The sequence below is a fragment of the Nycticebus coucang genome, chromosome 16, assembly GCF_027406575.1.
Source record: "Nycticebus coucang isolate mNycCou1 chromosome 16, mNycCou1.pri, whole genome shotgun sequence".
Taxonomy (NCBI): domain Eukaryota; kingdom Metazoa; phylum Chordata; class Mammalia; order Primates; family Lorisidae; genus Nycticebus; species Nycticebus coucang.
This window is the reverse complement of record NC_069795.1, coordinates 9423370-9436130: the sequence shown is the minus strand read 5'-3', so window position 1 is coordinate 9436130 and position 12761 is coordinate 9423370. Positions and strand designations below refer to the sequence as shown.

The 12761-nt window shown below is 46.0% G+C and overlaps 1 protein-coding gene across 5 annotated transcripts in view; it reads left to right on the top strand.

Annotated features, from left to right (window-relative positions):
- The first annotated feature begins 2346 nt into the window (after positions 1-2346).
- Positions 2347-12761, top strand: part of DOP1B (DOP1 leucine zipper like protein B) — a 121432-nt gene continuing 111017 nt past the window's right edge. Inside the window, exons 1-2 of one of the 5 annotated variants that reach the window (XM_053564196.1) lie at positions 2347-2554; positions 10432-10606. In XM_053564196.1, coding sequence (XP_053420171.1) covers positions 10460-10606 — 147 coding nt within the window. In that variant the 5' untranslated portion in view covers positions 2347-2554; positions 10432-10459. The remainder of the gene's footprint in view (positions 2555-10431; positions 10607-12761) is intronic. The other 4 variants (XM_053564194.1, XM_053564197.1, XM_053564195.1 and 1 more) reach the window with 4 other exon arrangements.

The window sequence follows — 12761 nt, the reverse complement described above, 5'->3', positions numbered from 1 at the left end:
CCCCGCTATTTTTTTTGGTTACAGCTGTCATTGCTGTTTAGCAGGCCTGGGCTGGCTCAAACTGGCCAGCCTAGGTGTATGTAGCCCGCGTCCATAGCTCAGTGAGTAGTGCATGAATGTAAATTTTTTAATGGTGAATGTAAAGTGGTTTTTTCATCTCTCTTAGTTCAATGTGGTGTGAATGTTGCTAGGATTTGAAGAACCTAAAAATCTCACCTGCTTGCCAGCTTTTTTGCTGCTTTTATAAAAATAGAGTTTATCACATTTTCATTAGGAAATCAATTTTCATGAAATTAATTTTTTCCCTGCTCAATGTGGCTCAATCCTTTAGTTTTCCTCTGCTTGTATTCCAGGACCATTCCTAAAATTGACCATTAGATTTACATCTGGGCACTTGGTACATGCCAAAAGAAGATGGAATCAAAATCAGCAGCCAGAGGTCCAGCACCCCAAACTATAAAAATATTCTTGGTGTTTTGAAGGAGGTAATAGAATCCAGTATAAGCTATAATACAAACCCCTGCTCGATGCCTGTAGCTCAGTGAGTAGGGCGCCAGCCACATACACCAAGGCTGGCGGGTTCTGGCCTGACCCAGACCTGCTAAATAATGTCAACTGCAACCAAAAAATAGCCCGGCATTGTGGTGGGCGCCTGTAGTCCCAGCTACTTGGGTGGCTGAGGCAAGAGAATTGCTTAAACCCAAGAGTTTGAGGTTGCTGTAAGCTGTGACGCTATGGTACTCTACTGAGGGCAACATAGTGACACTCTGTCTCAAAAAAGAGGTGGTGGGTTCAAACCCAACCCCAGCCAAAAACTGCAAAAAAAAAAAAAGAAGTTAACTGAAGACTCCATACTGAATCTCAGAGTCAAAGCATTCTATAATAGACATACTCTTATTTGACAATGTGAATGTTACTTTCTTTACACTATTGTTATTATTATTGCTTAATATTTCTTTTTTTTTTTGTGGTTTTTGGCTGGGGCTGGGTTTGAACCTGCCACCTCTGGCATATGGAACCAGTGCCCGATCCTTGAGCCACAGGCGCCACCCTATTGCTTGATATTTCCATGTAGCAATTGTCTGATTCCTTTTCTGAACGTATTTATGTTTGTTCGTTCTTTACGAGGTTTTTGTTTCTAGTCCTTACCTTAAACAGTGTTATTGTTCTTAAATTGTAAGCCTTTTTAATTTTGTGAAGGCAAAAAAAAATAGAAACCTAATAAACACATGTATATGTAAAAATATAATAAAATAAATAATAATAATACATACCCTTTTTCCAGAATTCCAAAATTTAACAAGGTATTATTCTAAACAATTTCCAAAGTATTCACGAACCTCCCCCACCTCCCAAGCTCATTCACGGAGTACCTAGTCTTACACCAACTCCAGGCTAGAGCTGAAAATTTCTAAACGACTTTCAGGGGTTAAAATGAGGAGGGGCCACTACACACATCACAACCTTAATCAACAGGTGGCATTGAGTGTGATGGCTTGGAGCCCCAGCTTGGAGCCTGTGACAGGCAGGGGAGCTCTGACTTCCCCCACCTCAAGGTCTTGTCCTGCAGCTCTCAGGCTTGACAGTACAGTTCCCAATGCTCATGACGGTGGCAGGAAGCGGTAAGGGTTTGTCTGGAAATACTCAGCTTTCTATAGTTGACATCAAGTTCTCCTTCCCGAGCTGGAGCCCACACAAAGATCTCATCCCAGGAAGAAATGACCTCCCCTCCCCTGCCAACGACGGTTGGAAAAATGAGGCCTCTGGGGGCGACCTACCGACAGTCTCACGTCTTCTGCACCCCGAGCGTGTATGGAAGGGCTCGTTAGGTCTAACCCCCAAAGAGAGTTTGGCGGTGGTCCCGATGGAAAGAACGGTGTGGTGTGAGCCCGGGGCCATGAACCTTCCTCGGACCCCACGGTTCTCCTTTACTGTAATTCCAAAACACTTCCAAAGGCTGAAGGAGCACGTATGGACAACCTCAGGCAGGCAGTGACCAATGTCCATGTCCCTTCCTTTCGGATGTGTCGGGGGGGTCCAAAGTGAGAAACGGATGCCACCCCGCCCACCTGTATTAGGCCTTCCTGGGAACTGCCCGGCCGCTAAGCGCCGCCCTCGGCTGGAAAGCTGAGTAAGACTCAGGCCCCAAGACTTGGGCAGTCGCGGCGCCAGAACAGCCCGCTCGCGCTGAGGCCCCGCCTCCCGGATCCGCCCCGCCCCCGCGCGCGGGGAACTTCGCGCTAAACTCGGTCGCCAGATCCAGGACTCGGTGACCGCTCGCCGAGGGTGCACCTCCAGGCCCCGCCCTACGCACCGAGGCCCCGCCCTTGATCCCACCTCTTGCGTCAAGGCCCTGCCTTCCAGTACCGCCCCGCGCGCCAAAGCTCCGCCTCCCATCCCCGCCCAGCTTCGGAGCTGCGGCCCCCGGGTTCGGGCGCGGTGCTTACTCGGCTGTCCCGGCTCGCGGTCGCGCTACAGCCCCCTCCACTTGTGTCTCCAGCACCGGGGTAGGCTCCTCAGAGCCGCACGTGGACGCGCCGGACAAGAAGAGCAGGTAAGTCGTGCCCGCGTCCTGTTCGGTATTCAGCCCGCGGCCGCCAGGCAAAGCCGGAGGCGCGGGCGTCCCCTCACCGCGGGCCCGTGAGTGGCGAGGAGGCGCGGGAGCCCTTCCCCGGCCCACAGAGCTCGGGCGGCGCCGTAGGGGAGGTCCGGGGTGCAGGTGGATTTCCGGCACGCGGCCAGGCCCCGCGGCGCTCCCTGCTGCAGTGCGGGGGCGGCTCTGCCGAGGCGGCGCGTGGGCTTGGGGCGCTGGCGGAAGACCCCCGACGGCTCCCGGGTAGCTGGGTGGGGTCGCCTCCGGGTTAGCTTAGGCTCCGCTTGGGTCTTTGCGACCGACGACGTGCAGCCACGCCCTCGCCCGGCCGGGTGCGACCTCCTGTCCGGCAGGTGGAGGTCATGGGGTCACAGCCCCGCCAGCCGCTGGCGGAGAACTAAGCCTTTGTTTGCTGGTGCGGTCCTGGTTGGGGAGGAGGCAAGGGATGCAGATCTTTCAGAACCGAAGGCCTTCGTGTCAAGGGAGGACCGCAAGCCTTCCAAACTGTCCCCAGGAGAAGGGATGAGCCGCAGTGCGCGCTCGCCGGCCTGGCCTGGCCCCTCCGTCTGGCAGGATTCTCCGCTGCTGACCAAAACTGTTAACTCGCGGAGGTTGCCCCAAACTCGGGACAGTGGCCTCACATTTGGGAAACCTTTCTAGGATTTTTTGAAAAGGTGATGGAGAACACCCCCCTACCCCAGCTTACTTCTATTAGGTGTCTGAATTTCCAGTACAATTTAATTACCATTTTGAAAGACTAGGTTCAAAATGATGTGTCCTAGAGTTGACTAAGCCAGTTGGTGATGTGTGTTTCTGTGCTGTAGACTGTGGGTCATTGTCTGTTTTGTTACTAATCTATCTATTGGTAAATGTTCTTGCTCATGGTAGGGTTACTCTGTCCTTTTATCTAACTCAGAAATGTTCCTTCATATTTACAGTGAACTTTGAGATCTGGCAGTTGGTTTTTCACTCCACTTGTTTTTTCTAAGCAATTAAGAATGGATAAGGCGAGAGATTTCTTGCTGACATTTTTTGTTTTAGCAGGTAGGGGTATATCTGGTTGATATATATGATTACTGCTTTATGTGTCTAATTGTTTGTATGCTATCTAACTATCAGTTTTACTGAACTGTGGGATTACTCACAGAAGAGGTATCCAGGAAAGATCGTAAGATCATTGGCAAAAGAGTTATTTAAGGACTGAACTATTAATTTTACCACTAGCATAATGTAGCAGAGGCCTGGTAGTGTCTCACTGACCTGGGCTGGAATCTGGTTCTGCCAGCTGCTGTGTGTGACCTGGGCAGTTTTCCAAATGGCCTGATCTCCAGTATTCTCATCTTGGGGCTGATAATTCCACCTCACAGGACTCCTGTGTATTGTATGAGAGAGATGCATGCATTAGTGGTGGATTTGCCAAGCTCACCCAGAAAACTTGCTTGGTAGCGTAAGATTGTATGCCTCTTTTTTTGAAACAAAGGAGCTTGCTTTAATGACTATTTCTAAACTTCTCATCAGTGCTGTTAGTTAAGCCGAATAATACTTTCTTCATATGACCGACCATAATACTGAACCACTTTAATTACCTGTTCTTGCCTGCTGGCACCCTCCTTGCCATGAGCAGTGGTGTCCTTTGCCACCCCACCTCCTAAGCACACACCTTATCACTGACGCCTTTCTCTTCCTGGTAACTCTAGCTACCCACATCTGTGAACTTTGAGGCCACCTCTGCTGGTAGTCGAGCTGCCTCTTGCCAATATCAGACTCTTGTTAATTTAGCCCACTCTCTGTCACTGTATGTGCCACATTAAATTGACATTTTGTATTTAGGTGTTTCCTCCTAGGAGCTACAAGGGTAGGAACCCTATTTGATTCGTGTTTTTTTACTCAGTTCTTAGAGACTTAATAGAGTGAACAGACTATGTATGAGTATTTCAGTGGTTCAGAGATAGTGGATTTGGGGCCTGTAAATTTTCTGAAGAAAAAAAAAGACGGACTGTTTGGATATACCAACATCTTTACTAGGCAGAAGGAGCAGACTACTGTCACTCGTTATCATCTTTTCCATGAGATTTTCAAAAGGCATGAAGGGGCTTGGCACCTGTGGCTCAAACGGTTAAGGCGCCAGCCACATCCACCTAAGCTGGCGGGTTCGAATCCAGCCCGGTCCCGCCAAACAATGACGGCTGCAACCAAAAAATAGCCGGGCGTTGTGGTGGGTGCCTTTAGTCCCAGCTACTTGGGAAGCGGAGGCAGGAGAATCACTTGAGCCCAAGTGTTGGAGGTTGCTGTGAGCTATGATGCCACAGCACTCTACCCAGAGTGACAGCTTGAGGCTCTGTCTCAAAAAAAAAAAAAAAGGCATGAAGGCTGTTGTTTCAGAAAAAAGGGACAGGCCTTCCTAGGAATGAGCAGGTAGTCTTCCTTTGTGGGTGTGTATGCACAGCACATTGTATTTCTACAGGGAAGCACAGTGCACATAAAGGCGCTGTGGCAGCCTGGGCTGCCTGGGGACATGCACACTAAAGGGAGACAGAATACTGGTAGAGTCTTGGCACTGGGGAGGGGGTTGTTTGGACTTACTATAAGTTTATGTTTTTTTTTGTTTTTTTTTTTTTTTTTGGCCGGGGCTGGGTTTGAACCCACCACCTCTGGCATATGGGACCGGCGCCCTACCTGCTGAGCCACAGGCACCGCCCGGACTTACTATAAGTTTAATGGGATGTGTTTTAAAGAGGGCAGTTATATGCGTTAATTTATGTTTTAGATTAGTGGCTGACTGTGGCAAGTGAAGAGAAAGATGAGTTCAGAATGACAGAAGGTCCCATGGAGGGAGGGGCCACTCTCAGAGAAGATGTAATTAAGAGTTTAGTTTTAGCCAGCTTTATTGAGGGATAACTTACAGATCATAAAATTTATGCAAATATATAATTAAACGATTTTTAGTAAATTTGCAGAGTTGCACAACCAACACCATAATCTAATTTTAGCAAATTTCCATTCCCTCCCGAGAGGCAGTAAACCGGTGCCCACTGGCAGTTACTGTGTTTCTACACCACTCTGGGCAGCCTCTAATCTCTACACATCTATCAATTTGCTTACTCTGGGCATTTCATATAAATGGGACCATGCAATATATGGTCTTGTGTGGCTTGCTTCTCGTATGCGAGTATTTTCCAGGTTCATACAGGTTGTAGCAAGTGTCAGTACTTTGTTCCTTTTTATTGCCAGTAGTGTTCCACTGTATGGATAGACCACGTCTTCTTGCCAATATCAGACTGGTGGTTTTTTTTTTTTTTTTTGTGGTTTTTGGCCGGGGCTAGGTTTGAACCCACCATCTCCGGCATATGGGACCGGCACCCCACTCCTTGAGCCACAGGCACTGCCCCAGACTCGTGTTAATTTAGCCCACCCTCTGTCACTGTATGTGCCACATTAAATGCGTGTGGATAGACCACATTTTGTTGATGGGCACTTGTCTTATTCAGGCTGCTGCAACAAAATACCGTAAACTGGGTTGCTTGTAAATAATAGAAATTTATGTCTCGTAGTTGGAGGCTGAAAGTTTAAGATCAATGTGGCAGCAGATTCAGTGTCTGGTGGGGCTGCTTTCTGGTTCACAGATGGTACTTTTTCGCTGTGTCCTCACATAGTAGAAAGGACAGTCAAGCTCCCTCAGCTCTCTTTTAAAAAGACACTAATCCTGTTCAGGAGGACCCATTCACTTCCGAAAGGCCCTACTTCCTAATGCCATCACCTTGGGGGTTAGGATTTCAACACATGCATTGGGGGCAGGGGACACAAGCAGTTTAGTCTAGTTTTGGAGGCACTAAATTTGAGATTCCTTTGCCGCATTCATGTGGAGAGATCTATTCGTATGGAGTCAAACCTCACAGGGGAAGTTGGGGAGGACATTATTAATCCAAGTCATTGGCATGTAGATGGTATTTTTTTATTATTTTGTATTAAATCGAAACTTTGTACATTGATACATTTATGGGGTTCAGGGTACTGCTTTGATATACAATGTGAAATGCTTACATTGAACTAAGTAACACATCCGTCACAATTATACTCATTACTTAATAGGTTTTTTGGGGTTTTTTTTTGTTCGTTTGTTTTTTTTGGCCGGGGCTGGGTTTGAACCTGCCACCTCCAGTATATGGGGCCAGCACCCTACTCCTTTGAGTCACGGGTGCCGCCCAAATACTATATAATCTTTTTTCTTTCTTTCTTTTTTTTTTGCAGTTTTTGTCCGGGGCTGGGTTTGAACCCACCACCTCTGGCATATGGGGCCAGCACCCTACTCCTTTGAGCCATAGGCGCCGCTCCATTACTTAATAGTTTTGTTGAAATGTATCATTGCATCATGCATGTTTAGTGAGGTTCCCCCAAATACCCTCCTTCCTCCCATATCCCCCCTCCCCTCTCTCTCCTCTTCCCTTCTACTTTCTGGACTATAGTTATGTTTTGCCATTCATACTGTGATTATATATTGATTTCATAGTAGTATTGAGTACATTGGATACTTTGTTTTCCATTCTTGAGATACTTTACTAAGAAGATGTTCCAGCTCCATCCAGGTAAACATAAAAGATGTGAAGTCTCCCTTTTTATGGCTGCATAGTATTCCATGGTATACATATACCACAATTTGTTAATCCATTCATGGGTCGATGGGCACTTGGGCTGTTTCCATGTCTTGGCTATTATGAATTGGGCTGCAATAAACATTCTGGTGCAAATGTTTTTGTCGTAAAATAATTTTTGATCATCTGGTATATACCTAGTAGAGGGATTGCAGGATTGAATGGTAGGTCTACTTTTAGTTCCTTGAGTGTTTTCCAAACTTCTTTCCAAAAAGGTTGTATGAGCTTGCCTTCCCACCAGCAGTGTAGAAGCATTCCCTTCTCTCTGCATCCACACCAACACATAGATATTTTTGAAGTTATAGGAACAGAGAAATTCTTGACTTGGTAAATTTGTGACAAATCCAATCTGTACAAATGAGAGACTCCATGTCTTTTGTCACAGTCTGTAGTCTGTCTGCCTAATGGCCTCTGAACTACTGTGCACAAAATCCCTGCCATAAGTGTGGTGATTATTCTCTTTAGAGGTAGCGCCCGCCAAACACTCAGCCTGAGTCTTGCCACCGAGGGGCTTGTGAAATTCTTATAACATCACTGGCCAACAAATGAAAGATTCAGACTTAATGAACATGTTGCACTTACACTTCAGTTTCTTGCATCTACCACACGAGGTTAGACAGTTAAGCCTGCGAACACATCCTAGAAAAAGTGCTTTGAAGTGCTTGGTGCCTGGCCTCCCAAGGGGAGTACTTCAAAGGTGACTGTAGTGATATTCAGCAATGAGGTGTGTAGCACTTTTTCTAGGATGTTTGCAAACTTAGTCATTTGACCTGGTACTTACCTTTTTACTTGATTGACGAGGTCCAGCTTGGTTAGTGAATAAACCACCTAACTGTGCGCCGTCATGTTAAATTATATCATGTTGTTTGATGTGTCTGTCTCCTTTCAGACTAAGCAGTATCAGTCCGGCTTAGGGTTGTCTGTAATAGAAAACCTGATTGAACTGTGGCTTACACAAATTAACTGTTACATGCAGAAAACACACATAGACCAGCTGTAGAGCTTCCAGGGTTGTACGTGGTCCCTTCATAATTCCACCAGGGCCTCAGCTGCTCTATCTTTCCGCTCAGCCACCCTCAGTTTGTGACTTTTGTGCACATTTCATCATGGTTGCAAGATGGCTTCACTCCAACATCAAAGCTTTATTCCATTTAGAAAGAAGGGCAAAGGGAAAAGGGCTTATGCCAGCAGGGTCTGCTTCCTTTCAAACAGGTTTCCTAGCAACAGCTTCTACTGACATCTCACTGTCCAGAGTTGTCATATGGCCAACTCGCTGCAAGGGAACCTGGACACTATAGCACTGCCCTGAACAAAATTAGGGTTCCCTTAGTATGGAGAAGAGGGACAAGGAATTTGGGGTAGGTGTGTCTACCACATATTAATTAAAAATAATAAATAAATAACTATTCTTTTTTTTTTTCCCTTTTGACAGAGTCTCACTCTGTTGCCCTGGGTGTAGTGCTGTGGCGTCATAGCTCACAACAGCCTCAACTCTTGGGCTCAAGTGATTCTCTTGCCTCACCCTCCTGAGTAGCTGGGACCACAGGCATCTGCCACAATGCCTGGCTAGTTTTTCTATTTTTAGTAGAGAGAAGTGTCTCACTTTTGCTCTGGCTGGTCTAGAACTCCTGAGCTCAATAGATCCACCCACCCTGGCCTCCTAGAGTGCTGGGATTATAGTCATAAGCCACCACACTCAGCCTAAATATCTATTCTTTTAAAAAATTAAAAAAAAACAAACCAGAACTTTGTGAGGTGAGGACTACATAATGAGAACAAATCTGAACCCAAAAGCGTTCTTTTTGAGAAAATGTTAAAACATGAAAATTGGGCGGCGCCTGTGGCTCAGTGAGTAGGGCGCCAGCCCCATATGCCGAGGGTGGCGGGTTCAAACCCAGCCCCGGCCAAACTGTAACCAAAAAATAGCCGGGCGTTGTGGCGGGCGCCTGTAGTCCCAGCTGCTCGGGAGGCTGAGGCAAGAGAATCTCGTAAGCCCAAGAGTTAGAGGTTGCTGTGAGCCGTGTGACGTCACGGCACTCTACCCGAGGGCGGTACAGTGAGACTCTGTCTCTACAAAAAAAAAACCAAAAAACAAAAAAACATGAAAATTGGTGACACATCAAAGGAATGATTTGACATACCCATGTCTTATAATAAAGTGTCTTTCACAGTTGTAGCTTGTTTGAATAGACTGATGGCTTAACCTTCAGGGGGTTTTTAGTGAAGGAATAAAAACAAAATTTGACAAAAATTGGCATTTATATTTGTACATGTATAATTTGTACATGTTATATAATGTATACATGATAGATATTTTAAGAAAGTCAATCAGTGAAGCATTTCATTTTTTTTTTCCTTTCCTTTTGTCACATTAGGGACAAAAAGAAAACAAAGTGGTGGTTGTTCTAGGATTCCATGGTGTATGTCTTAGGCTTTGCCATGGCTGCATTGGTTTGTGTATAAATGCATTTAGCAAAAAAAATAAAATAAAATAATCCATCAGAGAATATATGAGAACAAGAAGAATAGAATGAGCCTGGTTGAACCCTGGTGCAACACACCCTACATCCAAACTCTGCTCTCTGGGGGAGGCATAAAGTCTAGGGCAGCACCAGCCGGGTCTGGCTGGTAATTGGAGCTTAGTAACTGAACAGGCACTTGATGGATTTATGACAATGCTGCCATCAGATGCCTCATCATTAATCATTACATCCTCATTTTCTGTAATGTTTTATTTTTTCCACCTGATTTTCTTGTAGAATATTCTCTATTTTCTAGTATTATTATAGGGAATGGAATTGCTACATAGATTGTTCAGATTAAGAGCTTTTCCTTAGGTTTATGGATACACTGTGATAGGAAGGGCCTTCGGCGTTCACAATTCCCAGCTGGCAACTTTGCAGGTTTCCCTCCTAGAATTAATTTTCTCAATTAAGTGGAACCCTAGCATTCCTGCTGCTTCTGCTCCCATGCATGTGTCTCCTTCAGAATCAGTGAGGGGCAAAACTGTTTGTCCTTTAATCTACCATAGTGCCTGGCCCAGAAGCCTTGCTAAATACTGGAACTGGGCTGCCCAGTGCATTGTACATGGCAGTGTTTGTAGACACGTGCCTTCTGTAGCTCTGGGTCAGGAAGGATTTGTGTCCTCGGATGGCTCTCTCATTTGGTTATTTTTTGATTCGCTTTTAGATACTGTTCTCTGCTGTGAGAATGTAAGATGGATCCAGAAGAGCAAGAGCTATTAAATGATTATAGATACAGAAATTATTCTTCAGTGATTGAAAAGGCTTTAAGAAATTTTGAATCTTCAAGTGAATGGGCGGATCTCATATCTTCACTCGGCAAACTTAACAAGGTATGTGAGGTGTGTACTGTTTGGATTGCATGGAGGTGGGGATACAATTGGCTTTTTATTATTATAAGAAGTCCATGATTATTGTAGTAGAAAATACAGAAAAGAAAAATCACCCATAATTCTTTCAGCCAGAATTACCCACTCATTGTTAACCTATCAGTGTACATATATATCCTTTCAGCTTTTTCTGAGAAATTTATATAGTATTGATATAGTTGAAAAATCTCTTGGGTGGGGTTGTTTTTTTTTGAGACAGGGTCTCACTATATCACCCAGGCTGGTCTCAAAGCAATTGCCTGAACTCAAGCAATTTCAGCCTCCCAAGTAGCTAGGATTACAGGTATGAGCCACTGCGTTCAGCTAGGTGAACAGTATTTTTCTCAAGAATATTTATGTCAACTCATTGGCTCACATCTGTTATTCTAGCACTTGGGAGGCCGAGGCGGGTGGATTGCCTGAGCTCACAGGTTCGAGACCAGTCTGAGCCAGAGTGAGACTTTGTCTCAAAAAAAAAATAAATAACGGGCGGCGCCTGTGGCTCAGTCCGTAAGGCGCCGGCCCCATATACCGAGGGTGGCGGGTTCAAACCCGGCCCCAGCTGAACTGCAACCAAAAAATAGCCGGGCGTTGTGGCGGGCGCCTGTAATCCCAGCTACTCGGGAGGCTGAGGCAGGAGAATCGCTTAAGCCCAGGAGTTGGAGGTTGCTGTGAGCTGTGTGACGCCACGGCACTCTACCGAGGGCCATAAAGTGAGACTCTGTCTCTACCAAAAAAAAAAAATAAATAAATAAATAACTGGGTTGGCTCAGTGTCTCTAGCTCAGAGGTTAAGGCCCCAGCCACATACATGAGGGCTGGTGAGTTCGAAGCTGGCCTGGGCCTGCTAAACAAACAACAACAAATCAGCCGGGCGTTGTGACAGGTGCCTGTAGTCCCAGCTACTTGGGAAGCTGAGGCAACAGAATCACTTGAGACCAAGAGTTTGAAGTTGCTGTGAGCTGTGATACCACAGCACTCTACCAAGGGCGACAAAGTGAGACACTGTCTCAAAAAAAAATAGCTGGGTGTTGTGGCAGGCGCCTATAGTCACAGCTACTTGGGAGGCTGAGGCAAGAGCATCTCTCGAGCCCAAGAGTTTGAAGTTGCTGTGAATTATGATGCCACGGCACTCTATTCAGGACAACAGCTTGAGACTCTGCTCCCTGTCCCTCCCAAAAAGAATATTTATGTCAAATTTAAAATTGTCAAATCAGTTATTCAAAACTGCTCTTTAAGTACTTCTTAGGATTTTTTACTGCCTTTTCTTCTTTGATCTGCTTTTTTGACCACTTTATTGCTTGTGGGTGACTCCTAGAAAAAAAATAAAGAATGAAATAGATATTAAAATCTGCCTGAAACTTGTGTGTATTTGCATGTGTACGTGTGTGTAGGTGTGTGTGTGGGCGTGCTTGCATGTGTTTGGATAAGGAAAAGGGGTCAAGTCTAGGAAAGCCAAAGCTGGTCAGATGTGCTCTATTTGTGACCTATAGATGGAACTTTTGTGTTTTCTCACCCTGCCAAGAAGGGGGATGGCCATTATGACCTGTAAGTAGGAGATGTCAGGCTGGAAGAGGCTATATTTGGCTCTGATGCTGTCTGGGGCAGGATCTGAGTTTGGGTACCAGGTAATTGGAGTTGGAAAATGTTTAGCTCTACTTGGCAGCTCTTAGCTCCCCAGGTCAGACACACCAGGGGACTTGGGGTCAGTGGTGATTTGAGCAGCCTGACCCTGGTGTACCACCTGTGCAGCAGCCCAGCACTAATAACCGGAAAGCAGCAATGACCCTTGCCAGATGGCTTTCAGGCAGGCAGAGATACGCAGCGATTACAGCTTGTGGCCAGGAAACTGCTGCCTCCTGCAAGGCGTGTTTACAACACGCAGAGGTCACAGCTCGGTGCCAGCGGGGGTGGGTAGATACATACTCCTAAGATTTTCCTTTAAAACAGGAAATAAGAACCTAAGAGTTGTTTGGGTGTGCAGATCCAGCTCAAGATAAGACCCCTTTTCCTTATCTCAAGCTGAAGGCAGCATTCCCTGACTTGCATGAGGCAGATGATGTGTGTGGGGAAAGGAGAAGCAGTTGAATGGGATTGAGGCTTGTTCCGGTTCTTATGGATGTTTTCCT